General features: G+C 54.1%; 8 protein-coding genes across 8 annotated transcripts; 5 read left to right on the top strand and 3 right to left on the bottom strand.

Moving 5' to 3' along the window:
• The first annotated feature begins 143 nt into the window (after window positions 1-143).
• On the top strand, window positions 144-2,894 carry CAOG_06655 (hypothetical protein). The gene is made up of 3 exons (XM_004344226.2): window positions 144-655; window positions 1,306-1,377; window positions 1,642-2,894. The coding sequence occupies exons 1-3, from the start codon at window positions 176-178 to the stop codon at window positions 2,497-2,499; spliced, it is 1,410 nt and encodes a 469-aa protein (XP_004344276.2). The 5' UTR covers window positions 144-175; the 3' UTR covers window positions 2,500-2,894.
• CAOG_06654 (vesicle transporter) lies at window positions 2,820-6,278 on the bottom strand. The gene is made up of 11 exons (XM_004344225.2): window positions 5,968-6,278; window positions 5,706-5,767; window positions 5,536-5,626; window positions 5,350-5,463; window positions 5,062-5,253; window positions 4,909-4,970; window positions 4,028-4,670; window positions 3,749-3,927; window positions 3,525-3,618; window positions 3,164-3,436; window positions 2,820-3,060 (listed from the first exon to the last, which is right to left on the bottom strand). The coding sequence occupies exons 1-11, from the start codon at window positions 6,205-6,207 to the stop codon at window positions 2,959-2,961; spliced, it is 2,052 nt and encodes a 683-aa protein (XP_004344275.1). The 5' UTR covers window positions 6,208-6,278; the 3' UTR covers window positions 2,820-2,958.
• A 250-nt stretch (window positions 6,279-6,528) lies between these two features.
• CAOG_06653 (hypothetical protein) lies at window positions 6,529-7,535 on the bottom strand. Its single transcript, XM_004344224.2, has 2 exons — window positions 6,889-7,535; window positions 6,529-6,644 (listed from the first exon to the last, which is right to left on the bottom strand). The coding sequence occupies exons 1-2, from the start codon at window positions 7,393-7,395 to the stop codon at window positions 6,591-6,593; spliced, it is 561 nt and encodes a 186-aa protein (XP_004344274.1). The 5' UTR covers window positions 7,396-7,535; the 3' UTR covers window positions 6,529-6,590.
• A 441-nt stretch (window positions 7,536-7,976) lies between these two features.
• Window positions 7,977-9,613, top strand: CAOG_06652 (proteasome subunit beta type-6). The gene is made up of 5 exons (XM_004344223.2): window positions 7,977-8,068; window positions 8,559-8,626; window positions 8,758-8,889; window positions 8,985-9,098; window positions 9,176-9,613. The coding sequence occupies exons 1-5, from the start codon at window positions 8,012-8,014 to the stop codon at window positions 9,462-9,464; spliced, it is 660 nt and encodes a 219-aa protein (XP_004344273.2). The 5' UTR covers window positions 7,977-8,011; the 3' UTR covers window positions 9,465-9,613.
• Window positions 9,614-9,671: 58 nt separating this feature from the next.
• On the top strand, window positions 9,672-11,206 carry CAOG_06651 (hypothetical protein). Its single transcript, XM_004344222.2, has 4 exons — window positions 9,672-9,820; window positions 10,124-10,275; window positions 10,414-10,603; window positions 10,784-11,206. The coding sequence occupies exons 1-4, from the start codon at window positions 9,705-9,707 to the stop codon at window positions 11,145-11,147; spliced, it is 822 nt and encodes a 273-aa protein (XP_004344272.1). The 5' UTR covers window positions 9,672-9,704; the 3' UTR covers window positions 11,148-11,206.
• A 30-nt stretch (window positions 11,207-11,236) lies between these two features.
• Window positions 11,237-20,603, top strand: CAOG_06650 (acetyl coenzyme A carboxylase alpha). The gene is made up of 2 exons (XM_004344221.2): window positions 11,237-11,285; window positions 13,017-20,603. The coding sequence occupies exons 1-2, from the start codon at window positions 11,270-11,272 to the stop codon at window positions 20,465-20,467; spliced, it is 7,467 nt and encodes a 2,488-aa protein (XP_004344271.2). The 5' UTR covers window positions 11,237-11,269; the 3' UTR covers window positions 20,468-20,603.
• Window positions 20,604-21,208: 605 nt separating this feature from the next.
• CAOG_06649 (nucleoside phosphorylase) lies at window positions 21,209-22,635 on the top strand. The gene is made up of 2 exons (XM_004344220.2): window positions 21,209-21,626; window positions 21,762-22,635. The coding sequence occupies exons 1-2, from the start codon at window positions 21,386-21,388 to the stop codon at window positions 22,451-22,453; spliced, it is 933 nt and encodes a 310-aa protein (XP_004344270.1). The 5' UTR covers window positions 21,209-21,385; the 3' UTR covers window positions 22,454-22,635.
• Window positions 22,605-23,733, bottom strand: CAOG_06648 (hypothetical protein). The gene is made up of 6 exons (XM_004344219.2): window positions 23,568-23,733; window positions 23,377-23,396; window positions 23,221-23,282; window positions 23,035-23,126; window positions 22,866-22,943; window positions 22,605-22,766 (listed from the first exon to the last, which is right to left on the bottom strand). The coding sequence occupies exons 1-6, from the start codon at window positions 23,703-23,705 to the stop codon at window positions 22,725-22,727; spliced, it is 432 nt and encodes a 143-aa protein (XP_004344269.2). The 5' UTR covers window positions 23,706-23,733; the 3' UTR covers window positions 22,605-22,724.
• Between the last annotated feature and the right edge of the window lie 42 nt (window positions 23,734-23,775).

Here is a 23,775-nt window from a genome sequence, read left to right as displayed (position 1 = left end):
CCATTTTCCTTTTCGTCCAAGGCCATTGAATGGTGCTGGTGTGACTCGTTGTTGTTGTGTTCACAGCCTTTGTTTGCGTTGACATTTTCAATCCAAAAACGTTATTTTTTTATTTTATTTTTTTGTTTTGTTTCAGTTCTTTTTTTTTTTTTTTTTTTTTTTCTCTTTTTAAAAAATGTTCAGTTCTCGCTTGTCCTTCATTGGCTCTGGCGAGTCTGCAGCTGCTGCTGGCGCCTCCCATGCTGCCGCCGTTAGCAGTCTCGCGAGTGCTGGTGCTGGTGCTGGGGCTGGAGGCGGCATCGGGCGCAATCACTCGCTGCCCGCAATGCTGAACGAGGGCAGCGGTGGCGGTGCGCGCGGGCATCATCATCCCCATCACCACCAGCCATCGCCGCTCGGCCTCGGCAGCAACAGCAACAGCAAGGATGCGTCGTCCGCAAGCTCCGCTATGGCCGGCGCGGCTGTGGCTGGCGGTGCTCATCTGGATGCGGCGAGCGGTGGCAGTGCTTCTTCTTCGGCAATGCTTTTGCACCAGCAGCACTTGCTCCATCAGCAACAGCAGCAGCAGCAGCAGCAGCAACAGCAGCAACAACAGCAGCAGCAGCAATTGCATAGCATGGTCACGCTCGGCTCGGTGGCAAAGCAGTCGTCGCGTGTAAGTCTGACCCCGTTCAATGAGTGGCTGGCGATTCATCCCTCGTGCGGCCGAGCCAATGGAAAATTGCTTTGAGTGAACGCAATTTGAAGGTCCCAAGCCAAGCCAAAGCAAACACATTGTGTGCTGAACAGAGTAGAACAGAGTGGAACAGAGTTAGACTAAGCATGGCATCGAGTGTTCAACGCGAGAGAGAGCGTGGAGCGAACGCAACAAAACGAAGTGAAAAAAAAAGAAAAAAAAAAAAAAAGAAAAAGGGTCGCGGCGAAGCTTCTCCCAAAGAGTCGTTCGGTTTTGTGTGACTCACGCGAGCAAATACCATCCAGCATACATGCATACATGTGGATGTATATTTGTACCGAATAGCCGTCTTCATGAACTGGCCTCTGAATGCAGAGCGGGACTTGGTTTTGTGGCGCAACGCGACAAAAACTGAGCGGCGATGACGGTGTAGAGGGAACGACCCCTTCCCCTCCCCCTCCTCTCCGAGGCAGCACTCTCTCTCTTCTCTCTCTCTCTCTCTCTCTCTCTCTCTCTCTACATCTTGTGCTTTGAATCATCATTATCAATCACCCAGCTGCTCGCCGCTGTCAATTTTTTTTGTAACTCACTGTCAAAATCAAAAATCTTTTGTCTGCTTTGGAAACCAGGTCGCTGCGGCGTGGGTCCGCTTCACTTCCGCACTTCGCGAGGCCGCCATCATCTTCTTTGAAAGCCAGAAGGTGAGCTCGCTGTTTTGATTGTTGCCTACTTGCTTGGCTGGGCTGGGCTTGTTGGAGCGAGTGGGGAAAGCAGCAGAACCAAGGGGGGTTGTTGTGGTTTTTCTTTGTTGTAATTTCGGCGTTCGGCGTTTCGGCGTTGTTGTTGCTGTTGTTGTACTCGACCACAACTTCACCTCACCCTTCGTTTTTTTTTGTTGGTTTGCGTGTGGGTGTGTTGGTACCATTGCACCTCACCTCTTTTTCGAAATCTTTCAAAATCCATAGGACCAAATCTTTGAACGCCTGTCGCACTTCCCAGCGCGAAAGCTGCTGCTGTCGGCCTCGCCGTTCATTGCCTACCTGGTGGTCTTTAAGAACTATGTCTTTCTGCGCCACGCAACAGGCCTGGACGAGCTGATTGAGCCCAACATGACCTTTTTGCCCTGGCTGGAGCAGCTCGTCTTCCAGTGCTTGCCGCACCGCATTCTCGCGCGGTTTGCCAACCCCTTGTTTGACATTCTGGCTGCCATTCCGTACCTGATCCACTTCTTGCTGCCTGCGCTGTTCATTGTCTACCTGTACGTGACGCCGCGCCGCCGCCGCGACATTTTCTCCTTTTTGTGGATTTTCGGCTGGGTCAATTTCATTGCGGTCGGCTTTCAATTCTTCTTCCCCACCGCGCCGCCATGGTTTACCGACTCGGCCGTGTTCGACTCGAAGGGCGAGCTGCTCGATGTCGGCCCAGCAGAGGCCGGCTTTACGCGTGTCGACGCCCTGATTCACTACCCACTCTTCCACAACATTTACGCCCAGTCACCGCTCAAATTTGGCGCCTTCCCATCCCTGCACGTCGGATGGCCCATGACTGTCCTTGCCTGTGGTCCCTGGGTGTCCTTCCGCGTCGGCCTGCTCCACGTCATCTGGATTTTCTGGGCTGCCATGTACTCAAACCACCACTACGGCGTGGACGGCCTTCTCGGCGTCGGCATTGTCCTGTTTGTCTCGTTCATGAGCACACGGTTCTGGTCGCCCTTCCGCAAGTACACTGTTGAGGGCCACTCCCGTTTGCCCGTGTTTGGCAGCTTTGCTCGCTCGGAATCCGAGCCCACCACCCTGCTGCGCACCACCGTTGCCTACTCTTAATTTTTAAACTCATTTCGAGTTTTTTTTTTTTTTGTTAGTTACTTTTTGTCTTCCGTTTTGGCTTTCTGCATGACCTGTTTCTTCTTCTTTTGTATTTTTTCTTCTTCTTCGTCGTTGTCTTTCCGCTGATCCCTTTGTTTTGTGCTTGTCATTTCTGGGGGTGATTGTCATATCGCCCGGGTTTGCCATGCTATGGCGCGACTTTTGCAAAGTCCATAGCCCCCCCCCCTCCAAACCATGTTCCCCAATGTTTTGATTCTCGATTTGTTCCTGTGACCAGTGCTCCTGGAGAGCAGCAACCATTTCTTTTCCTTTTTCCTTTTTGGCTCTGTGCGTGTGTGTGCGTGTCGTTTTTTTGTGTCAAGGTATAATACAACTGGATGATTTCAATACGACTAGCACCAAAAACACAGTTGTAATAAGATATCGTTTCAACACCACAGCATTCAAAGAACGGATTTAACCCTTCTTGCCCAATGCGTCCAGCTGTGCGAGGAATTGTTTGGCGTTGAGCAGTTCAGTCGCACCGTAGGTGATCCGGCGAGGCATCGGAACTTGCTTCTGCAAAGTCAGGGCAAACAAACAAACAAACAAACAAAAAAATGGCAACAAGTGAGCGGAGGAACAACAAAACAAATCACAATTCTTGCCAAAAGCGCTGTACCTTGGCATACTCCTGGAGGTTTTGCAGCTCGACAAACGAGCCACCACCGACGACAAACACAACCGCTTCCTGGAAGGTTGCCTTGGACTTTGCCGTGGCCAGCTGCCCAGCCATTGCAGCGGACGACGCTTTCGGGTCGAAAAAGCGGAACTCGTCAGCTCCACTCTTGGCCTCCATGATGCTCTCAACAATGCGAGTCACGGGGAGCGTCTGTTTCGTGGGCAAGAGATTCTTGACACCCTGCTTGAACAACTCCGAGCCATGTTCCAACACCTACAAGCAATACAGAGAGAAAAAGGATGAGACAGCTGCGCATGCCAATCGCCGGCAGACAAGAAACGCCAAAGCCAGCACCCATTACCTTGTTGAAATCCTTAAAGGTCATGCGCGACAGCACGCCTCCAGCAGAGGAGTTTGACTGCTGCATGGTCGACATGCGGTTGAATGCGCGAAGCCTGCAAAATCGCATGGGTCGCGATGATGATGAGCAAACACGCAATCGACCAAATGACGATAAAACAACGAAAAAGAAAAGAATCGGAAAGAAACAAAAGCCAATGACACAACCATCGAGCAACACCATACCGTTTGATGCTCGCTACAGCGGACAGATCGGCACCAGCTTCTTGCAGCGCACGCTCGTAATCGGCAATCTCGGCGTCGCGAAGATCTGTCGAGGACAGATAGAAGATCAAGAAGAGCCGCAGCTTGTCTTCGGCCGTTCCAACAGCGGGATCCTTCAGCACGTCCAACAAGGGTCGCTCCTGATCACCACAACGTAACGAGGACAACGAGGACAGTGAGCAGTGACGATAACCGAAATGGCAACCCAAACACCACCTCAAACAAACTGCACACACTTACCAGGGACGACTTGCTGAGAATGCGCTCTTCCAAATCCACAAACGTGTCTATTTGGCGAGCCTTGATGTTCTCGAGGAGAGCCGTGGCGACGGTGGTGTGCAAATCAATCAGACGCTTCTTCTCGAGCATCTCGGGGAGGGATGAAACAGCCATTGTGAGTCGCTGAGTAGACGAGGCATCCAGACTTTGGTTGCCGGCATGGGCGAGAGCGCCTTGCAAGGCTGCCAACGAGTCTTCGGCGCTGGCACCGTCTGTGCCAAGGCCAAGCGCGCTGGACAGCTTTGAAATGTCGTCTGCCTGTGCCTTGTACGCGTTCAGTGCATTCTCAACCTCCATCGCAACGGTTGGGAAGGGGTTGGCCCGGTTGTTGGTCCAGAAGGAGTCAATCTGATCCAGGTCGTAGGTCTTGGCGCGAGACGCCTGCCCACTGGCTGCACTCGGTCCGATGGTCACTCGGTTGAGCTTAAAGTCCAGCAAGTCATGCACCAATGGTTGATACTGCCAGGTGTGTTGCACCATGGTCGCCAAATCAATATTGCGGTCGAGCAGAATGAGCACGGGGCGCTGCAGCGCGCTTGCACCTGCCGCAGCACCCTCTGCAAACAGGTTGGCGCGTTTGCTCTTGAGGTGATCGCGCAGTCGTCTAGAACAACGAGAGCGTGGCGACAAGAGAGAGAGAGAGAGAGAGAGAGAGAGAGAGAGAGAGAGAGAGAGAGAGAGAGAGAGAGAGAGAGAGAGAGAGAGAGAGAGAGAGAGAGAGAGAGAGAGAGAGAGAGAGAGAGAAAGAGAAAGAGAGAGAGAGAGAGAGAGAGAGAGAGAGAGAGAGATGAGATGGAGATATTGCGACAAAAACCCCCACAACACAAAACAACAAATCTTACGTGTCCAAGCGCTCTCCCACCATTTCGGCCGCGTGACCTCGTTGGCAGCGAATGACAGGAATCTGTTCAATCGACAAAAGTGATGAGGCAACCGAAACTTTCGACACACTAACACAAAAACAAGGCAAAACTCGACAAGAAGGCAAAACTTACCGTGCTCATCGTCACCAGGACGCCAAAGAGATTGTCCACAATGTCGTCAACGGCACCTTCAATGTCCGCGTCTTTCGCTTCAGGGTTGTTGATGGCATAGTAGGACGTGCGCTCCTTGTCTTGCGGCCGCAGCACAAACATTTCCTGTTCGAGCGAAATGAAGCTCATGTGCTGATCGAACAGTTTGGAAATCTAGCGTCAAAAGCAACAAGGAGATGCAGATGAAAAAAAAAGTCAGTGGTGGTGATGGTGGTGGCGAGAACAGCGGGGCGTTCGACTCATTCGTACTCGGTTGGAAGAGTTGTTTTGGACGGTCAGCGAGGCGAGCTCTTCCAGCAAGTTGCGCGAAAGGCTCGAGATAAAGTTAATGTAGAAGGTGTCGTAGAGGCCATCGCGACAGTCCTGCAAAAAAACAGAGCAGGAAGTGAGACGCGTTCTGAACGTTTCGTTACAACAACGCCCCAAAGAAGTTACCTTTGCAATGCGCTCAATGTTTTCCTTCGTTGGCATGACAAAGTACACTGCCGCAACGTCTGGGATGGGTTCACGATCCGAGTGCAGCAACCTGCTCACAAAGGACAAAAACCAATGTGAGGACAAACCTTTCGTTTTTGTTGGAGACATGGTTTGCTAGTACTACTTACAAGTGCAAAGTGACGCCGAGATCGCGCAGCTCGGAAATCTTCATCAACGGCGAGATGATATCCTAATAGAAAAGAATCAGGAGTTTGATTCGAAATTGTTGATGCATTCAAAATCTTGTTCGGTGAGTTGTGCTGACTTTTGTTACTCATAGGGTTTGCATTGGCCATAGAGTTTGCATTGCGTTCAGAATTGAATCGTCCAACGAGATCTCTCTCTCTTTTCAATATGACGCTTTCCCTCTTTCCCCATCCGTCGGGTTACCTGGCCAGCGCGGTCGTACACGAGCACCTTCCACATTGCGGCGTCGGGTGCAGAGGCGGACGACCCGAGCTGGGTGACCGACGAGGACGAGGACGTGGCGTTCAGCATTGCGCGCAGTCCGTCGATCTGGCGTTCGCGCAGACCACCAGCACCAGCTGAGGTGGCAGCGGTCGAGGTGATGCTGTTGCTGCTCCCAGAGCCAGAGCCGTGCGACAGACCGGGCGAGTTGAAGCCGCTCATATCTGGTTTTGATTGGTTCGATTGGTGTGGGCTCAAAAAGTCTGAGAACTGGAGAACGGAAAAAAAAAGGGACTGGGTTTAGAAATTGTGGCTCAGTGACCTTCACCTGCCCTTGCATCTGAGAGCCCCGCAGCTTTACAGACTCGAACGCGATGCAGATTAGCCTGATTCAATGTTCGTAAACCTCTGAGGCTCCATCTGCGACGCTCAGCTCCCTCACTCAAGCCTCTCGTGCATGCTCATCTCCTTGGCATGCTTGCCTGTTGGACCCTAGTGATTTCGTGGGGTCTTGGGACGCAATATTGTGGACTTTGCACGGAATGAAATCGTAACAAAATCTCCAATTTCACTAACGAAACAAAACACGCACGACAATCAAGCGTTCACTTCTTCTTCTTGGGCGTCGTTGGTCGCGTGCGACCAAGCAATTGCTCTTTCTGTGGAGTGAAGAGCAGAGCAGAGAAATCCAACAATGATGAAAGTGAGACAAACGAATTTGAAAAAAAGTTGCTTTCCTCCCATAAACACAGCCCCTCGTTCGCTCGTTCGTCGATTCATGGTCTCATCAGCACCTCGCATCAGCGATTCGTACAACTGACGCTCCCACCCAAATGCCAACTCGGATCCCCTCACACACATCCAAAATCCACTGCCTTCTACGGTTGTTCAGCATAAACTCACCGCCTCGCGCTCCTTGATGGCCTTCTTCTTTTGCGCAGCTTGGACACCCATGAACATTTTGAATGGCAGCTTCTGCTTTGGCAGCGGTCGCCCGTGCTTGTCGAGCCGCAGCTTTTGCCGCACGTCCTTGTTCCCGAGCTGGCCCTTCATGCCGAGATCGAGCACTTCCGCCCGCGCCGCAGCAAACGCAGCCTTCTCTTTGATGCGTGCTCGTCGAATGTCATCGTCTGCCTTGCTCCGCGCCGCTGCGGCTGCTGCAGCACGCGCTGCCGCTCCGTCACCGCTCTTGGTCACACGTGCGCCTGCCGCGACGACCGGCACCGCAGCACCCGCGCGATTGGCTCCTATCCGACCTTTCAATGAAGCAGCAGAAGAGGCACTGCCGCTCGTGCTTGCCAGCGCCAGTTTGGCTGAGGCAGATGGCGCGGCGGTCGGATCGTTGAAGACGACCACTTTGGCGCTGCTCGATGACACTGCGCGCGTCGGCGGTGCCAATCGTGATGCCATTCAAATGAGGAGATGATGACGATGGTCTAAACTGGAAAGTTGCCTGAATGAGAGTGGTGATGGGGTGAGGACGGTTGGCTTGACTGGGAAATTGGTCAGAATTTGGCGGATTAGTCTGAGCTGTACTGGAGGTTTTGACGGGAACAAGGAGTGAAGTGCATGTCCCAGAAATTTCATACACAAACGCAAACGGGGGTCGGTCGGCGGGGCTGTTTTATTGTATGAATGACTGATGAGGGTGAATGGGCGGATTGAAAGTTGGAAAAGTCAAGTTTGACCGAGCCTCTGAGGTCCTGAGCTCGAGCAGACAAGCCGGATGATGTTCCATTTCGAATGCCAACTATTGTGTGATGCGACTACTGAGCTAGAAGCGCGACAGAGTGAGGCAGATTGAGCTGTGAGTGTCAGATCAGGAAAATTCGCCCATTTTTGCTTCTTTTCCCCCCCTCCCACCTCCCCCCACTTTAATACTTTCATCGTCATTGCATTCGACTTGCGCTTGTTCAACTCCTGGTGTTTGTTGTTATTTTGTTCGAGTACAAACTCTCAGCGCGTTTCCCAATGCAAACCTCACTCATTTTTTTTTTTTTTTTCGTTTTTCTTGAGTTTCTGGAAGATGGATTTCGTTGCTGGTGATGCGCCAGACTGGCTCTCCTCGGAGCACATGACAGGCGTACGTTGACGCTCGCCCCCGTCTGTCATAGACGCATCCTGACTCTGTCTTGCTCGAGCATTGCAGGGCGCATCGATCGAAGCGCAGCGGGGACACAGACGCGAGATAGAGAGAGAGAGAGACATGAGATAGAGAGACGGAGTGCAAGTTGTCACTCCTACAGCGAAACTGCGCACGGCGGACGGCGAGCAATGCGTGGCATGCGTTCAACTTGTAGTACGCAGAGAGCGAGAGCGAGCGTTAGTGAGAGCGAGAGACAGAGAGCGAGAGAGAACGACAGAATGACAAAAGCCCGGACTTGCAATGCATTTCCTATGAAAAAAGGCCTTTTTTTTTTTTTTTTTTTTCCAGATCTCGCGATCTCGATTGTTTTTCTTCCATTCGTTCTTCCATTTCGTTGCTGTTCTTTTGCTGTTTTGAACTCACTTTTTGGAATGCGTTTGGTTTTTGATTTGATTTTCTTGTCTTTTTTGTGTTTTGTGCTTTGCAGACGTCGATTATGGCGGTCGAGTTCAATGGCGGCGTAGTGATTGGCGCCGATTCGCGAACAACGACTGGGTGAGTTGTGTGAGTTGTCTTCACCCTGTCTCATGTGCTGCTGTGTGTTCATCTTCATCCTACTCACTGTGACAATAATGCTGCTGCTTTGTTGGTGGATTGGTGGTGTGATGGTGGTGCTCTTGCATCAGCTCGTACATTGCCAACCGAGTCACCGACAAGCTCACACGAATCACCGACCGCATTTACTGCTGCCGCTCGGGCTCGGCCGCAGACACGCAGGCCATTGCAGACTATGTCAAGTACTACCTGGATCTACACAGGTAGGGTGTCCACGAGCGCCGGGGCTGCATTGAATACGCAGCAATCAAACTATGGTTTTGGCTGACTTGTTTCGCTCGTTGCACCGTTCCTGCAGCATCGAGCTCGGCGAGAGGCCAAGCGTGCACTCGGCAGCAAGTGTCTTCCAACAACTGTGCTACGGCAACCGCGAGAACTTGATGGCAGGCATTATCGTTGCTGGCTGGGACCGGTGAGTTTCGGTTTCTTCAGAGTTTGCGTTTTTCTGTCATTTCTGTCTCGCTCACTCTCCTCTTCAACACATTGCAGAAAACTCGGCGGTCAAGTCTACACAATCCCGCTCGGTGGCATGTGCCTTCGCCAGCCATTCAGCATTGGCGGCAGTGGTAGCACATACATTTTCGGTCACGTCGACGCGACTTTCAAGCTTGGCATGACCCAGGCCGAGTGCGAGGACTTTGTCAAGGGCGCACTTGCGCTCGCCATGGCACGCGACGGCTCATCTGGCGGCGTCGTCCGTATTGCAACGATTACCGAGAGCGGCGTCGAGCGCAAAACCTTTGTTGGCGACCAAATCCCCAAGTTCTGGGAGGGCTAAAAGACGAGCAAAGACAAAACAGAAAAAAAGCAAGTCCCCCTATGACACTCCATGTTCTCCCGTGTCATTACAGCTTCCCCGTTCTCCTCCCTTCGTTGACGTTTGTGTTGTGCAGAGTTTGTGTTTTTAATAAATCCAAAAAATTACCCGTCAACGTCCAATTGCTTTTTGCATTTGATTCTGTTTCCATGCATCCCATCACACACCCGACTCGTATCCTCACTCTTCCTCGTCAAAGCCATGATTGCCTCGCCATTCCGCGAAATCAATGTGCGGCTGTACATTCACCTGCTTCCACACCACGCCGGCCGCTTCAACGCCGCCGTCCACGACCACATGAACAAGCTGCTCATGAAGTAAGCGTCTTGTCACTCGCCGGGATGTTGTTTGAGGAGAGGCGGGCAGACGCATGAGGGTTGGGAGGGGATGAAGCGTCCACATGGATTCAGTTTCCCTCAAAGTCTCGCCTGTTCTCCTCCCCGCCTCCGACTTGCACTTTGACGACCCGAGTGTAGTAGCCACTCACTCGATTATTGGGCATTACTACAACGATGGCGATCCGAGTCGGCGATGGTGCTGCATTTGCGCATCCAGAACCCAATGCATCAAACGATCGTGCAAACACTCACTTTTCTATGACGGGCTTCTCTTCGCTGCAGGTACCACGAGGATCTCGAGGGCGTCGTCATTGCCTACTCGAACGTCCGTCTGCAGCAGGAAAACGGAGTCATTCTGGCCGATAACCCACACATTCACTTTTACGTTTCTGCAACGCTGCTGGTGCTGTGCCCAATAATCGGCAACAAGCTTGGTAAGAGGCTTTGCCAGCTTTGCCAGCTTTTGTCGAGTCTGAATCACTCTGACCAGAGTCGCTGTTGATTTGAAAAAAACAACAACATGGAAATCTCAATGGTTGTCTCGTGCGCTTGTCTTTTTGTCGGCGTCGCAGTCGGCCAGGTCGACAAGATTGGCGTGGATCACATCGGTCTGCTCATCTATGGCACGCTGAACGCTTCCATTCCGCGCGATTCGATTGGCACCAACCTCGAGTGCGACGGCCAACAAGAGTACTGGTACGACATCAACCAGCCCGACTACCAAATCCGCGTCGGGTCTGTTTTGCAGTTTACTGTGACACGGTAAGGTGTTGGTGTTCCGGCTTTTTGCTTGTTTTCGTTGTGAGTTTGTGTGTATTGGTGCTTTCGAGTTTCTTGGGAGTCTTCTGTCGCTTGTGGTGCAATCCTGGAAGGCAGGCACCGAGGATGTTCTCTTTTTTGTTTTCGTCACAACTCACCGCACCCCTCGCGCCTCGCCAACAGATTGCAAACATCGCAAGACATTCTCTCAATTGAGGGCTCGCTCGCTACCCAGGAGGCAGAATACTCGCAACAACCCATCACGACAGACTCGACGGAGCCACGGCGGCGCGAAAAGCCATCTCGCACGGCAGCCACGGTCGAGGTCGAGGAATCCAACGAATGGGCAGTCACTGCAGACAATGGAAACGGACACAGCAACAACGGAAACGAATCGTCGACGCCGTCACACAAGGCCAAGAAGGCAAGGCTTGAGCAAGTCGAGTCGAACGGCAGCGACACGCCGAGCAGCAGCAGCAAGAAGGACAAGAAGAAGAAGGACAAGCACGAGACTCCCAGCAAGCATGCCAAGGGTGTGTTTGTATAATTGCTGAAGGGTCTATTCGTGGGTGATCTTGGTACTTTTTGAATAGAGCGATTTTGTGTTATTGAAGTGATTGACAATCACTCTTCTTTTCTGTCTTTGTCTTTGTCTTTGGATTTTCACCGATGCCCGTTTCCGACCGTAATTTCTACTCTCTATTCGCATTTGGACTTTGTTGCTTTTGTCCCCCTTCCGCTCAGCAATTGAGCACCCGCCATTCCACTCTGCACCACATTCACTGCATGCACTACGAACTGCGCCCCTGTCAAACCGCCCCCCCCCACCCCAAACCGCTCCCGATTCCGGTTCCTTCCTTCCGCTTGTGTCTTGTGTTGTTTTTCCGTCCCATTTTTTTTTTTCGCTTTGCATTTCCATTGCGTTCTTTGGTCACGACCGTCGTGACTTTTTGTTAATTTTTTTTTTATTCTCTTTTGTTGGGATTTTCATTTTTTCCATTGGATTTTCCATTGAGTTTTTTTTTTTTTTTTTTTTTTTTTTTTTTAAGGAGGATTGATTGGCTGCTCATCGCACCTGACTCGCCGACACCGCCCTCTGTTCCAAACCCCTCGTCCTCGGTTTTCTCTCTCCACGAGCATCGTTCCCATTCACAAACACGCAATACTTCGCACACACCGTGCTTGAGGCCCCCTTTGCCCAACCCAATCCCGACTTTTGGACCAGCTCAATGCAAAAAACAGTAATAAAAAAAATGCGAATCAAAATTGTTGGCGTTGTTCAAGCACGCATGGCGGCGACGTGGCAGTCGATGGCCGCTCTTGTGCGCGTCCTGGCACTGCGCAGACTGCACCATGGTGTTGTGCAGCTCACTACGTCTGCATTCTGCGCAAAACAAACCCCATTGCACTGTCGCTTCACCTGACTTTGACCCAAACGCCGATGACGCTCCATCGCAAAAACCCGTCGACTTTTTTTTTTTTTTTTTTTTTTTTTTTTTTGCCAGCGTTGATTGTTGAGATGCGTTCGGTCAACCACGCACAGCATTTTTATCCCCTTTTTCTGCAGTTAGAGTTTAGAGTATGAAAAGCTTGAGCAGCTGCTCGACTCGTTGCCGATGCAAGAGCGGGACAACTGTCAATTTGTTGAGCTGCACAATGTTCCACTCCTCTCGAATCGAGCTCATGCACACTGCTCGCCGCACCTGCTTGGCCATTCATTTTCGACATTTCTCGTTGTTTATTCCACTCCACAACGCAAAATTGCAGTGAGATTGAATGCGATGCAGCAGATCAGAACCCTTCTGTTGAGCCACAGTGACTTGTTCAGTCTCTTTTTTTTTTTTTTTTTTTATTTGCTTTCTGTATCCTTGTTCGCAAATGCAAGAGCCATACGGTTAGAATCGCACGACCACCTCGCATTTGCCCATCTGCACACGCGAGCCATGGGTCAGAGGCACACACACACACCTCACAGAAGGCGAAGAACGACGATACCATGAAAGACCAACTCCAATAACGCGGAGGTCACGATTGTGGATTTTGTCCGTGGCACTGACAGCGAGGTGGCGACGCGTGGCGACTTGCACACAGTTCAACTCAACCATCTCCACAAACAAGCCCCCCCACGGCTCATGCTTTCCAACACGACGCGCGGGCGAACGGACGCTGAAGCCAGCGAGCGGCAAATGTTGGTCTCATTGCCCCAACAAAAAAAAAAAAAAAAAAAAAAAAAAAAAAAACAAAAAAAAAAAAAAAAGCTTCCCATCGTTTTTTTTTTTTTTTTTTTTTTTTTTTTAATATTCATTCTCCCTCAGTTGTCAAGTCATCACTCACTCTCTCACTCACTCACTCACTTCCTCCCCCTTTTTTGCCTTTTGTGCTCTTGTCGCTTGCTTGGTTTGCTCGCAATGTTCAGATGGCGGCCAGGTCGCCACGCCGGCCGAGTTTGTGAAAAAGTTTGGCGGTCCGCTCGCACGCACCATTGACAAAATCCTCATTGCGAACAACGGCATTGCAGCGGTCAAGTGCATCCGCTCGATGCGCCGATGGCTGTACGAGACGTTCGGAAACGACCATGTGATCAAGTTCCTGGTCATGGCGACGCCCGAGGACATCAAGGCCAACGCAGAGTACATCAAGATGGCAGACCAGTACATCCCCGTGCCAGGCGGCACCAACAACAACAACTACGCCAACGTCGAGCTGATTGTCGAAATTGCAGAGCGACACGGTGTGCACGCAGTGTGGGCCGGCTGGGGCCACGCGTCGGAAAACCCAAAGCTGCCCGACGCGCTCGACCGCCTGGGCATTGCCTTCATTGGCCCGCCCGGCAGCGCCATGCGTGCGCTCGGCGACAAGATTTCGTCGTCCATTGTGGCACAGTCTGCAGACGTCTCGACCCTGCCCTGGAGCGGCTCGGGGCTGACCATCCCCTGCCTCACCGAGGAGCAGATGCGCGCGGGCCACCACCTCACGGTGCCGCACGACATTTACCTCAAGGGCTGCGTCCAAGACGTGAGCGATGGTCAGATCTCGGCCAAGCGCATTGGCTACCCGATCATGATCAAGGCCGCCGAGGGAGGTGGTGGCAAGGGCATCCGTCGCGTCGAGCACGCCGACGACTTTGCGCAACTCTTCCGCCAAGTGCAGTCCGAGGTGCCCGGCTCGCCCATCTTTTTGATGAAGCTCGCCACCAAGGCCCGCCACCTCGAGGTGCAGCTTCTCGGAGACAAGTATGGCCAGTGCGTTTCGCTCTTTGGCCGCGACTGCTCCGTCCAGCGCCGCCATCAAAAGATTATCGAAGAGGGCCCGGCCACGATTGCCAAGCCTGACGTGTTTACAGAGATGGAGCGCGCAGCTGTGCGCCTCGCCCGCCTGGTGGGCTACGTCTCTACAGGCACGGTCGAGTACCTCTACACGCCCGAGGACGAGTCGTACACCTTCCTCGAGCTCAACCCGCGTCTTCAGGTCGAGCATCCGTGCACAGAAATGATTGCCGACGTCAACCTGCCCGCTGCTCAGCTGCAGATTGCGATGGGCATCCCCCTACACAACATTAAGGACATTCGTCTGCTGTACCAGCAAGACCCGGCATCGCAGGCCCCCATCGACTTTGCCAACGTCTCGCCGCACCCGCCGAACGGTCACGTTATTGCCTGCCGCATCACGGCCGAAAATCCCGACGAGGGCTTCAAGCCGTCCTCTGGTCTGATCAAGGAGCTCAACTTTCGCTCGAGCAAGAACGTCTGGGGCTACTTTTCAGTGTCGGCGTCTGGCGGTCTGCACGAGTTTGCCGATTCGCAGTTTGGCCATCTCTTTGCCTGGGGCGAAAACCGCGAGGAGGCACGCCGGCACATGGTTGGTGCGCTCAAGGACATTTCCATTCGCGGCGATTTCCGCACCACGGTCGAGTTTTTGCTCAAGCTGATCGAGACGGACAACTTCCGTGGCAACTCGTTCGACACTAGCTGGCTCGACTCGCTCATCAAGAGCAAGGTCACTGCCGAGCGCCCAGACACACTGCTCGCCGTCATTTGCGGCACCGTGCACATTGCCGATGCCTTCTTCCAAGAGCGCATTGATTCCTACCGACGATCGCTGGAGCGTGGCCAGATTCTCAGTCGCGACTTTTTGAAAAACTCGACCATTGTCGACATTATTTACGACAATGTCAAGTACCAGATCGAGGCCGTTCGCTCGGGACCCAACGCCTACGTGCTCGGCACCAACGGCTCGTACGCCGAGGTTGACATGCACCGACTCTCGGACGGCGGCACGCTGGTCTTGTTTGGCGGCCACTCACACGTCACCTACATGAAGGAGGAAAAGAGCCGCTATCGCGTCACGGTCGACTCGAAGACGTGCGTCTTTGAAAAGGAGAACGACCCGTCCTTTTTGCGCACGAGCTCGCCTGGCAAGATGATTCGCCACCTCATCCCCGAGGGCGAGCATGTCAATCCCGGCCAGCCATTCGCCGAGATTGAGGTCATGAAGATGATCTTGCCCCTCATTTCGAACGAAGCCGGTCTGCTGCACCACCTCAAGCTTCCCGGCACCGTGCTCGAGGCTGGCGATGTTGTGGCAACGCTCACCCTGGACGATCCTTCCCGCGTCCAGCGCGCCAGGCCGTTCGAAGGCACGCTTCCGGCGTCGCAAGACCTCCAAATCCGCAGCGAGAAAATCCACCACACCTTCCGCCGCGTCAAGACGGCGCTCGAGAACAACCTGGCTGGCTTCAACTACCCAGACTCGATCTTCTCTGCCCGTCTCAACCTGCACATCCGCGAGTACTTCAACGCGTTGCAAGACCCGCGACTCCCCCTGTTTGAGCTGCAAGAAGTGCTGGCTGCTCTCTCGGGACGCATCCCCGCGCGCATTGAAGAGCTCATCAACGGCCTGCTGATTCAGTACACAAACAGCTTGAACTCAATGTTTTGCGCCTTCCCCACGCAGCAGATTGCGAGCGTGATTGACATGCACGCTGCGTCGCTGTCCTCGGACGCCGACCGCACGACCTTCTTCACCGTGGTCGAGCCCATCATCCAGCACATTCAGCACTACCGCAACGGCATCCGCGGCCACTCCAAGGCGGCCGTCGCCAGCCTGCTCCGCGCCTACCTCGAGGTCGAAACAGTCTTCAACATTGACAAGCCCTACGAAGACATTGTCTACTTGCTCAAGGAGCAGCACCGCACGGATGTCAACGCCGTTGTGCGCATGGTCATGTCGCACCACCACGTCGAGTCCAAGAACACGCTCATCCTGTCCATCTTGAAGAACCTGTCGCACCGAGAGGGCTCCTTCACTGCGGACGACCGCAGCTTGCTCTCAGCCCTCGCGACCCTGAACAAGAAGGAAAACTCCAAGGTTGCGCTGTTTGCGCGCCAAATCCTCATCCAGTCGCAGCTGCCCTCGTTCAACCGCCGCCGTCTCGACGTCGAGGTCTTTTTCCAGTCTGCCGTCGAATCCATCGGCGAGCAGTGCGCGCAAAAGCTGCAGGAGCTGGTCGACACTGGCTCGTCCATTTTCGACGTGCTCGTCACCTTCTTTTACCACAACAACCTTGCCATCCAGCTCGCCGCGCTGGAGGTCTACGTCCGACGCTCGTACACTGCCTACCTCATTCAAAGCATTCGTCACGAGCCGATCGACAGTGGCCGCCGGCACTTGGTGATGTGGCGGTTTATTCTGCCGTCGTCGCATCCCTCGCTCCAGTCGGTGGTCCAGCGCCAGCGCAGCAACTCCAACCCTTCCCGCCCACAGCTCCGCAAGACCATCAGCACTGGCGAGGGCATTGGACTTCGTGCCGATGACACGTCGAGCGAGATTTCGATCGCCCGCACGGGCATTATGGGCGCCTTTGACACTGTGGCGGACTTTGAGCAGCACATTGACGAAATTCTGCAGCGCTTCCCCCGCCGCACAAACCCGCTGACCACGAGCGGCTACCAGCGCGCCTCATTCACGTCGCTCCCGCAGCTGTCGTCGCAGCACCCGCCCACCCAAGTCATCGAGTCTGGCTTGACCCCGTCTCCCTCACTGCAGTCGCTCGACACAATGAATGCTGCCTACGTGGCTGCTGCCGGCTCAGCGCCGCCGTCGCCGTTCTTTATGAGCCCCAGCGGCGCCGTCATGTCGATGGACAACACTGGCCACGCCAGCGGTACGTCCACCCCGACTTCTTCCGCCTTGGCCGGTGCCACTTCAGTGAATGCGGCGTCGGCTTCGGCCGCCCCAGCGCTTGCCGAAGCACTCAAAGACGAGCCTGCCAACATTCTCAACATTGCCATCAAGCCTCCGAACGGCATGGACGATGCCGAGCAAGACCCGCTCCTCATCGAGAGCTTCCAAGAAGCGCTGCAGTCGCGCGTCGAGCAGTTGCACGAGTGCGACATTCGCCGCGTCACCTTCCTCGTGCTGCGCAAGGACGGCTACCCGCGCTTCTTCACCTTCCGCGCAAGCTCCAACTTTAAGGAAGACTCCATCTACCGCCACATTGAGCCCGCGCTGGCCTTCCAGCTCGAGCTGTTCAAGCTGTCCAACTATCGCATCAAGCTGTGCCCGGCCTCGAACAACCGCCTGCACTTTTACTACTCTGAGGGCAAGGTGCAGGCTGGCCAGCCCGTGGCCGATCGTCGCTTCTTTGTGCGCGTCATCATTCGTCATGCGGATTTGATCTCGAGCAACACGTCGCTCGACTACTTCTTCTCCGAGGGCGAACGCCAGATGATTGAGGCATTGGACGAGATTGAGCTCAACATGAGCAACCCGGCGTTCGGCTTGACCGATTGCAACCACATTTTCATGAACTTTGCGCCTGTTGTGCTGCTCGACCCTCTGGCGCTCGTCGAGCCGCTGCGTGACCTCGTCATCCGTCACGGCAAGCGTCTGTGGAAGCTTCGCGTCATGCAGGCTGAAATCAAGATGAATGTTCGTCGCCACTCTGGCTCCCCTGTCAGCCCTGTGCGCTACTTTGTGCACAACCACACTGGCTTCTGCCTGACCATCCACGCCTACCGCGAAGTCGAGGATCCCCGCACTGGCAAGATGATCTTTGAGACGGTTGGCGCGCGTGCTGGCCCGCTGCACGGACACGAAGTCTCGGCCCCTTACCTGACCAAGGACCACCTGCAGCTCAAGCGCTATGCTGCCCAGTCCAGCGGCTCGACCTACGTGTACGACTTGCCCGAGCTTTTCCGAGAGGCCCTCTGGCAAATTTGGCAGCAGCACTCGCAAAAGATGGCCACCGTGTCGCAGCGCGTGGACATTCCCGATCCGCTGCTCAACATGACCGAGCTCATTCTCGACGAAAACGACAACTTGATTGCCGTCAACCGTCCGCCAGGCTCGAACAAGATTGGCATGGTGGCCTGGCGTCTGGAGGTGTTTACTCCCGAGTGCCCGGATGGTCGCGAAATTATTCTGATTTCCAACGACATTACCCACCAAATTGGCTCGTTCGGCCTCCGCGAAGACACGCTGTTCAAGCGCGCCTCAGAGCTGGCCCGCTCGCTCGGCTTGCCACGCATTTACGTGTCGGCCAACTCTGGCGCGCGCATTGGTCTCGCCGAAGAGGTCAAGAAGTGCTTCCGCGCGGCGTGGATTAGCGACGCGCATCCCGCCAAGGGCTTTAGGTACCTGTATGTGACGCCCGACGACTACAAGCAGCTGTCCACGACCCAGTCTGTCAACGCCGAGCTCATCGAGGAGAATGGCGAGTCGCGGTACCGTCTGCTCGACATTATTGGCGCCCAGGATGGCCTCGGCGTGGAGAACTTGCGTGGCTCTGGCATGATTGCCGGCGAGACGTCGCTGGCCTTTGACGAGACGTACACGCTGACCATTGTGTCGTGCCGCTCGGTCGGTATTGGTGCCTACCTCGTCCGTCTGGGCCAGCGCACCATTCAAGTCGAGTCTTCGCACATTATTCTGACTGGCGCGAACGCCCTGAACAAGGTTCTTGGTCGCGAAGTGTACACGAGCAACCAGCAGCTCGGCGGCACGCAAATCATGTACTGCAACGGCGTGTCGCACGTTGCTGTCGCCGACGATTTTGCCGCCGTCCACTCTGGCCTCTCGCTGCTGTCGTATGTTCCTCGGCGCAAGGGTGCTCCGCTCCCCGTCATGCGCGCCATCGACCCCGTCGACCGCATGATTGACTACGTCCCGCCAAAAGCCCCATACGATCCCCGCTGGATGCTTGCTGGTCGTCACGAGCCGACCGACCCGTCGACCCCCGCCGCATCGAACGTTGTGCAGGGTGGGCATCGTCGCAACAATTCGCTCGGCAGCTCGAGCTCGATCAACCCGTCCAACTCGAGCTCCCCACAAGCGTCACCGATGCCGTTCACCCCCCTCACTCCGGCACACTTGCAGTCGTCGCAATCGAGCACCAGCAATGCCGCCAGTGGCCACTCGTCCCAGTCGCACTCGCCCGCAATGTCCCTCTCGACGCCCTTCTCTGCGCCGCCGCTCAACTTGGGCAAGTGGCAGTCTGGCTTCTTTGATCACGACTCGTTCATCGAGACGATGGGTGGCTGGGCGCAAACGGTCGTCACCGGCCGCGCTCGCCTCGGCGGCATCCCCGTGGGTGTCATTGCTGTCGAAACGCGAACGGTGGAGTTGCTCATCCCGGCCGATCCTGCCAACCCGGACTCTGAGTCGCAGGTCATCCAGCAGGCCGGCCAGGTGTGGTTCCCCAACTCTGCCTACAAGACGGCACAAGCCATCAAGGACTGCGATCGCGAAGAGCTCCCGCTCTTTGTGTTTGCCAACTGGCGCGGCTTTTCCGGCGGCGCCCGCGACATGATGGACCAAGTGCTCAAGTTTGGCGCTTACATTGTCGACGCTCTGCGCGAGTACAAGCAGCCAGTGCTCGTGTACATTCCTCCGAACGGCGAGCTGCGCGGAGGCGCGTGGGTCGTCGTGGATCCGACCATCAATCTCGACATGATGGAAATGTACGCCGACGAGACGAGCCGCGGCGGCGTCCTCGAACCGGAGGGCACGGTGGAGATCAAGTACCGCCGTCGCGACCTCATCCTGACCATGGAGCGTCTCGACTCGTTGTACGCAGACCTGTCCGCTCAGCTGAAGGCAGTCGACGGCAAGCTTGCCGTCGAGACGGGCAAGCTCCAAAAGCAGCTCCAGCGTCTCCAGCAGCTGCACGCGTCCCAGCAGCCACTGACGCACCAAGGCATGATGCCGCAGGCGCTCGCCACGTCCCAGTCGCTCGAGCAGCCCACAAAGTCGGAGGAGCACCTCCAGCTCGAAGCCGAGCGTGCCACGCTTGCCCAGCGCATGGCAACGCGCGAGGCCGAGCTGCTGCCCGTGTACCACCAAGTGGCCATCACGTTTGCCGACTTGCACGACACGCCTGGTCGCATGAAGGCCAAGGGCACCATCAGTGAGGTGCTGCAATGGCGCTCGGCCCGCAAGTTCCTCTACTGGCGTCTGCGCCGTCGTATCGCCGAGGAGACGCTCCGCAAGAAGATTATGCAGGCGAACGGCGAGCTGACTGTGGGCCAAGCCGTGTCGGTCATGCGCCGCTGGCTGGTCGAAGCCAAGGGCGCGGTCGGTCTCACCTACTGGGACGACAACCGCGCGATGGCCGAGTGGTTTGAAACGTCGCAGCAGGAGGTCTCCCACAACATTCAGATGATGCGCCAGGCGTACGTGGTCGAGAAGGTCCGCAAGCTCAGCGACGAAGGCCAGGATGTTGCGCTGACCTCAATCTTCCACCTCATCCATGTTCTCTCGCCCGCCCAACGCGAGGATGTTGTCAAGATGCTGCTCAACGCCAACGCCGGCGCCTCGACCGGCTCGGCGTCCGATTCCAGCAGCGCTGTTTCCCCCGGCGACGTATGAGTTTTGGTTTTTTCGAGTTTGCTTTTTTTTGTGAGCGTGTGTGTTTGTGTTTTTGGAGGCTGTTGTTTGGTCTGTGTGTGTTTTGTATGTGTGCATGGGGCATGTTCTAATCGCAAAGTGTGCATTTTTCCCGCTGTTTCAAATAGTTTTTAATCTCAGTCTTTCTGTGTTTGTGCGGATTGTTTTAATTTTTTTTTTTTTTTGTGGATTTTGTTGACTTTTTTTTTTTTTTTTTTTCCGTCTTCTTCTCCTTTTTTTTTCTTCCCCGCCTTGTTGCTGCCCTTCCGCCCAAACGTCCCCTGCACACTATCGGCCATGACGAGTCTGTTTCCGCTGCCTGCGCAATCGCACGTCGCACACGCCACGCAGCAAGCGAGAGATCAACACAAAAATGAAGCCTTTTTTTTTTTTTTCAAAGTTGGGTTTTTTTGTTGTTCGGTCGCAACATCATGCGATGTTTTCTCAATCCCACTCTGCTTGGGCTGGTGGACCACACACCCGAGCTGAACCACTCGGACAACAACATCGTGCTATTCACGACTTTTATGGGCGAATGGCCAGAGAATGCAAGACAGACGCCGAGCCGTTCAATCGAGCGAATCCAATGCAAATCCCATACAAAACCAAAAAAAAAAAAAAAAAAAAAAAAAAAAAAAAAAAAAAAAAAAAAAAAAAAAGTTTACTCTAATGCTCGGCGTCATTTCGACCGACCTTGCTCTCAGCTGTACCCGAGTTGAACATTGTTAAAAAAAACCCATTCGTAGTCACATTGAACAATGAAGATGATGAAGCTCATCATCCTGTGGTTTCGCGATTGGATTTGGCGGTTTGACACAGATTTCACACCAAGTCACAAGCTTCAAACAAGCAAGAGCAAATTCGCTCAACAAGTCCAAGCACTGAAAACAAGTTTCCAGCATGTCACACCAATTGGCTTCGGCGGCAGCGGCTGCACACACAGTGGTCGAGAACGGCTCGGCAATGCAGGCACAGTACGACGCTGCATTCGAGGCGTGCGAGTTCATCCGCACCGCCTCAAAGAACTTTAAGCCAAGCGTTGGTATCATCTGCGGCTCTGGCCTCGGCGGTCTGGCAGACCAGCTCCAGGAGCCCATTTCGGTCGCGTACGCCGATATTCCGCACTTTCCCCACAGCACTGGTCAGTATTTGCAGTTGTTGCGTGATTTATGCTTTGTGTGTTTGTTGCAAAACAAAAACGAGTGTCTTTTGTTTCTGATGCTTACTTTTTTGCTTTCCTTGCTTCACTTGCCTCATTTTGCTTCACTTTGCATAGTTCCGGGACACGCCGGCCGATTCGTCTTTGGATACCTGTCGGGCAAGCCAACTATTTGCATGCAGGGCCGCTTCCACTTTTACGAGGGCTACCAGATGAGCAAGGTGACGCTGCCTGTGCGCGTCATGCGAATGCTTGGCGTCTCTGTGCTGATTGTCACGAATGCTGCTGGCGGCCTGAATGCCGGTTTCAACATTGGCGACATTATGGTCATTGAGGACCACATTAACATTCCCGGCATGGCTGGCAACAACCCGCTGTTTGGCCAGAACGACGATCGCTTTGGCCCGCGCTTCCCTCCCATGTCGGACGCGTACAATGTGGCGCTTCGCGAGCAGCTGCTCTCGGTCGGCAAGTCGCTTGGCTTTGGCGAGTTCCTCCGCGAGGGTGTCTACACTCATGTGGCGGGCCCGTCCTTTGAGACGGCGGCGGAGGCTCGTTTCCTGCGCACGATTGGCGGCGACGTTGTCGGCATGAGCACCGTGCCCGAGGTCATTGTGGCTCGCCACTGCGGGCTGAATGTCGTCGGTCTCTCGCTCGTCACCAACATGGTCGTCACCGACAGCCGCTCTGGTGCGATTGCCAGCCACACCGAAGTCCTGGAGACTGGGCGTCGCCGAACAATTGACATGCAAACCCTTGTGACCAAGTTTGTCGAGGTGGTTGTCATCCCCAAGGCCGAGTCTGCTTGAATGCGGTTTCTGCAATGATGGGGTGGCTGTCGCTTTCATGCGGTTCCTCGTGTCGAGGAAAGTATCATACTGTAGTGTACGACCATTTTGGTTTTTGATTTTCTAATTACTTTTTTTTTTTGGTTCTTTCGCTGCGATCTCAAAAGTAAAATCATAAACTGCTGCAGTCATGGGTTTTCCATGGACTGTATTTTTGTATTTTCGTGGTGACAGAGGAAGCGGGGCTGAAACTGACAACCATTCACAAATTTTGTTTTTGGGACACCGCGCGTTACTCGTCATCATCGTCATCGTCCAGGGTCTTGCGCGTGTACTATTGCGGAGCAGCGAGTCAGCGGGATCCGTCAATTCCAACAAAAAAAAGAAAAGACAAAAACACAAAAAATACAAGCTTCAGGAAAACAGAACTCACCGTGAGCTTGGATGCCTTCTTTGAGTTCTCAACCTCGCTGACTTGCGAGAGCAGTTTGATAAGCTGCGGCTCGTCCACCTAAGCATGGAACAGAGTCAATACGCACGTCAGATACCTTGGAGCTACCGAAACGCATCTTCCAGAATACAAGGTTTTTTTTTTTTGGTACCATGCCAGGCAGTTGGCCGCTCTTGGCCATGCGAATGAGCAAGTCCTCGACCGCGCGCGCCTTCTCGGGCTTGACGCTTGCAATACGACCCACTGACAAGAGCGAATCCAAAGTGATTGTTTTCAAAGTAAGGAACAAAAGTTCCATTGGTGGAAGCATTTTTGCCATGCCAATGAGGGCTGTTACATCGTGCACGGGCTTCTTGTTCGAGGATTTGCATCAGCAGCGACTGGCGGACTTCTGTTTCACTGATCATCAGCGATCGAACAAGAGATCGAACAAGGGATGGGTCAGTATCTCAAGCCATTGTCAAAAATCTCGCAGAGTACTCGTCGTTCTTACCGTCGTGCAGCTTCTTCTTGCTGCATCGGACCGACATTGTGGATTTGCATTCAAATAGAAAAATCAAATCAAAGCCAAAGCAACGCAGACAACCAACGGATGAGCGCTCGGCAGCACATCATTGTTGACTTTGTCTCGACTCGATGGTCGCCCCCCCCCCCAGAGTTCCAAACGCTGTCTCCTCGTCGTACCTTGGCAGCATTGTTGCCGCCTGCGCCGCCCATGCCAGGCACGCCGCCGGGGAGCGACTGCCCCTGGCCGCTCTTCTGCTGCAGCTCAGCCATGCGGCGGGCGCGGATGGCCGCGAGTTCGTCGTCGCCGTCGGCCATTGCTCAGAGAATAATAATGAAATAACAATAATGGAAGAGTGATCTGAGAAATAAAGAAGGCCAAAAATTA

This window comes from Capsaspora owczarzaki, assembly GCF_000151315.2.
Source record: "Capsaspora owczarzaki ATCC 30864 unplaced genomic scaffold supercont2.12, whole genome shotgun sequence".
NCBI classification, from domain to species: Eukaryota; class Filasterea; order Ministeriida; family Capsasporidae; genus Capsaspora; species Capsaspora owczarzaki.
This window is presented reverse-complemented; position numbering and strand designations above follow the sequence as displayed.

Bases quoted from the DNA above. Each gene is read 5' to 3' on its own strand.
- CAOG_06654 (XM_004344225.2), bottom strand. From the start codon at position 6,207: ATGAGCGGCTTCAACTCGCCCGGTCTGTCGCACGGCTCTGGCTCTGGG. The intron at 4,971-5,061 runs GTAAGTTTTGCC...TCGATTGAACAG, and splicing joins TCCTGGTGACGATGAGCACG to ATTCCTGTCATTCGCTGCCA. The intron at 3,619-3,748 runs GTATGGTGTTGC...GCGATTTTGCAG, and splicing joins GCTGTAGCGAGCATCAAACG to GCTTCGCGCATTCAACCGCA.
- CAOG_06652 (XM_004344223.2), top strand. From the start codon at position 8,012: ATGGATTTCGTTGCTGGTGATGCGCCAGACTGGCTCTCCTCGGAGCAC. The intron at 8,890-8,984 runs GTAGGGTGTCCA...CCGTTCCTGCAG, and splicing joins TACTACCTGGATCTACACAG to CATCGAGCTCGGCGAGAGGC. The intron at 9,099-9,175 runs GTGAGTTTCGGT...AACACATTGCAG, and splicing joins ATCGTTGCTGGCTGGGACCG to AAAACTCGGCGGTCAAGTCT.
- CAOG_06651 (XM_004344222.2), top strand. From the start codon at position 9,705: ATGATTGCCTCGCCATTCCGCGAAATCAATGTGCGGCTGTACATTCAC. The intron at 10,276-10,413 runs GTAAGAGGCTTT...TCGGCGTCGCAG, and splicing joins AATAATCGGCAACAAGCTTG to TCGGCCAGGTCGACAAGATT. The intron at 10,604-10,783 runs GTAAGGTGTTGG...CCTCGCCAACAG, and splicing joins TTGCAGTTTACTGTGACACG to ATTGCAAACATCGCAAGACA.
- CAOG_06649 (XM_004344220.2), top strand. From the start codon at position 21,386: ATGTCACACCAATTGGCTTCGGCGGCAGCGGCTGCACACACAGTGGTC. The intron at 21,627-21,761 runs GTCAGTATTTGC...CACTTTGCATAG, and splicing joins GCACTTTCCCCACAGCACTG to TTCCGGGACACGCCGGCCGA.
- CAOG_06653 (XM_004344224.2), bottom strand. From the start codon at position 7,395: ATGGCATCACGATTGGCACCGCCGACGCGCGCAGTGTCATCGAGCAGC. The intron at 6,645-6,888 runs GTGAGTTTATGC...TTCACTCCACAG, and splicing joins CCATCAAGGAGCGCGAGGCG to AAAGAGCAATTGCTTGGTCG.
- CAOG_06648 (XM_004344219.2), bottom strand. From the start codon at position 23,705: ATGGCCGACGGCGACGACGAACTCGCGGCCATCCGCGCCCGCCGCATG. The intron at 23,397-23,567 runs GTACGACGAGGA...GGTCCGATGCAG, and splicing joins GCGGCAACAATGCTGCCAAG to CAAGAAGAAGCTGCACGACG. The intron at 23,127-23,220 runs GTAACAGCCCTC...CGCTCTTGTCAG, and splicing joins ACAAGAAGCCCGTGCACGAT to TGGGTCGTATTGCAAGCGTC.
- CAOG_06655 (XM_004344226.2), top strand. From the start codon at position 176: ATGTTCAGTTCTCGCTTGTCCTTCATTGGCTCTGGCGAGTCTGCAGCT. The intron at 656-1,305 runs GTAAGTCTGACC...TTTGGAAACCAG, and splicing joins TGGCAAAGCAGTCGTCGCGT to GTCGCTGCGGCGTGGGTCCG. The intron at 1,378-1,641 runs GTGAGCTCGCTG...CAAAATCCATAG, and splicing joins TCTTCTTTGAAAGCCAGAAG to GACCAAATCTTTGAACGCCT.